Source organism: Pundamilia nyererei, unplaced genomic scaffold, assembly GCF_000239375.1.
Source record: "Pundamilia nyererei isolate P.nyererei 1_Seehausen unplaced genomic scaffold, PunNye1.0 scaffold00008, whole genome shotgun sequence".
In the NCBI taxonomy this organism is placed as follows: domain Eukaryota; kingdom Metazoa; phylum Chordata; class Actinopteri; order Cichliformes; family Cichlidae; genus Pundamilia; species Pundamilia nyererei.
In genome coordinates this window covers 7,077,680-7,080,370 of record NW_005187409.1, presented here as the reverse complement: position 1 = coordinate 7,080,370, position 2,691 = coordinate 7,077,680, and the positions used below count along the sequence as shown (strand labels likewise).

The following is a 2,691-nucleotide window of genomic DNA, read 5'->3' as shown; positions in this document are numbered from 1 at the left end:
CCAAATTTGGCCCGCGGGCCAGAGTTTGACACCTATGGTCTAGAGCCTTCAGTTTCATTGTATAATTTACACTGCAAATTAGTGTCAATTACTGAGTTAGGATGCTTGAGTGCATTTGTATGAACTCACTTATATTTCAAACCATTCACCTCCATGGGGGAGAACTAAAAACTACTTGCATTAAGAAGAAAAAAAAATCTCCCATGTATAAATTTGCACAGATTTTACAGTCAGGACACTTGACAAACAAGATAAGAGTATTTAAAGAGATGAACACATGAACACACAGACACACATGGCTGTTTAATTTGCAGACAGCAGATCCGTTACTCCCGCTGTCATCCTTTTTCCCCAATTCCTGCCAAAGAGACTGCCTGCAATTACCCCATCATGCACAACTAGAACTGTGGTGTGTGTGTGGTCAATGAAAATGAATCCAATGTTGTAGAAGTAATGGATGCTTTTGTGGATGTTGCACATTCAATTGATATGATCCCGTGTGAGACTGCACGTCTTTATGTGTGCATGAATGAAGGCTAGTTTGAGCTCTCTCTTTGCAATTATGCTGTCACTGAGACAGAAACATCAGGGTAGCAGCACACCACTATCAAGGCATTTACCCCTCTTGTGTGAATGCATGTGTGCTGTGTATGTTTTCTGCTTGCCTGTAAGAATACTTATCTGTCAGGTGGCTGTTAGACATATGTATGCTTATTTTCTTAGTCACTTTTTGCACCCCCACCACCCACCTTTTTTTTCCCCCCTTTAAACATTTGTCAGCCCCTGTCAGACAAACAGTGCACAGAATTTCATTTCAATCCCATTGTGTTTGCATGTGCAAGGGGAAATGTTAACTTTGACAATGTGTGATTTTCTTTTCTGTCTAATATGACTGTAATCGCTTGCAGGCCTCTGGGTTGATGTGTTAGTGTGTATGTGTGTGTACACGTGTGTAAGGTATTCCCATCTATCTATGTGTATAAATCTCTTTTTATTTCACCTTCTTTTCCAGTTCAGAGGCTTTTGCTTCGCTGGTTTCCACCTTGGTCTTGTCCACCATATTGTCTGGGAACAAAAAAGATTAAGGACAGAGGATAGGGGAAGATAAGGAGGAAAAGAGGTGGTAGATAAGATAAGGGTCTTGACAGCACACCTGCATGTGTGTGACCGTGAAGACATTGTACCTTTCAGTCTGGCACATGCTGTGTGTTCACATGAATTTACAAACAGATGCGCGCGCACACACACGCACACACACACCATCTGTCTCCCCATTTTTTTTCCCTCGTATCACACTACTCAAAGTTAAGATCTGAGACGATTGTGGAGGCATCTCATTACAATCTGATGCTTTGTGTTGCATGCATGCTGCTTCTACCCAACATTAACTGCTAAGCCTTTAGTACATACACCTTTGTTTGACAAAAGGTCAGAGCCCATCAATTTCTCTCTGCGAAACAACGCTTTGCTTAGAATTCTTACAGTTACCAAGACTGATAAAATAAAAGACAGATAATGTCTTACTTCCAGACCATTTTGGAGGGGACAGGGTGAGAAGGACAGACTGACCAACAGGGTACTTTTACAGAATAATTGCAGGGTTTACAGGTGGTTCAGTGCTGAAGGGCTTAACAAGCATGTGCAGTAAAAGAGCTAATTAACATGAAGATGAATGCCACAATGTCACAGGATCAAAGAAAGCTAATCATGATGCCCAGGAGGGAGAGGATCAAGCAGAGAGATAGAAAAGATAGAAGGCTGTGAAAAGCTAAAATAGAAATTGAAGAAATTATGTGAACTGAAACGTGAACCCTACAGACTGGAAATGTGAAGTGTGAATCTTCAGCTGCAATGAAAATTGGGCTGCAGAAAAAGCAGCTGAATCTTTGAAAGATACTGCATATCTATATAAGCTAGCAAGCAAGGCAGGCAAAATGAAACGATTTTCGCAGTTGAAAGAACCTCACAACAATATACTCACCCACATAAAAATTACAGTGTGCATTTGTGTACGAGTTTATTGTGCAATGGATTTTTGTGTGTGGGGGGTAGGGGGGTGAGTGTGTAATGGTGGCTAGGCTAAATGGGACAAACTTCGAATAGAGAGCACTAAGGGAGACAGAATGTAGGAAAACAAACTGTGCTGAATTTCAGAGTTCAAAGAAAAACACTAAATAATGCATGCAGGGCAGAATTGGGCTGCTTTCCACCAATAATAACTCTGGCAGCCTTAAAGGAGGCCAGCCAGCCTGTGTGTGTCTCAGGACACATTTAGAAGCAGTGCAATTAGAGCCTCCTGCGGTGAGCAAAGGAAACCTGCCATAAAGAGCACTGAACTCCTGAGACATGGCCCACACCTTTATTTTGTTGTGGTTTAGGTTACTAAAGTCATTGTTTACAACCACCTCTCAAGTCAGCAAATCCAAGTGCACACATACTAGTGCTCACCACTTAACTTTCCAAAAGAACTAAACTGAAATTCATACCCATTTCAAACACCAATTTACTTTTTACTGCATTTTAATGTTTTTTGTTAAATGTATGGTATTAATACATTTAAAACCACACCTATCAAACCTAAAAGTTACCATGTAAGCAAATTCAAACTTTAGAACAACTGAGTGAAAAAAGTCACTTGAAAAATTGTGCTAAAACTAGGGCTGAACGATATATCGCATTTGCGATAATATC

General features: G+C 40.6%; 1 protein-coding gene across 1 annotated transcript in view; it reads right to left on the bottom strand.

The window, feature by feature from the left end:
* diaph1 (diaphanous related formin 1) overlaps positions 1–2,691 on the bottom strand; it is a 101,695-nt gene that overhangs the window by 59,309 nt on the left and 39,695 nt on the right. Inside the window, exons 13-14 of the mRNA XM_013916201.1 lie at positions 1,489–1,493; positions 1,001–1,065 (exon numbers count right to left, since the gene is read on the bottom strand). Of these exons, the coding sequence (XP_013771655.1) occupies positions 1,001–1,065; positions 1,489–1,493 (70 nt within the window). The remainder of the gene's footprint in view (positions 1–1,000; positions 1,066–1,488; positions 1,494–2,691) is intronic.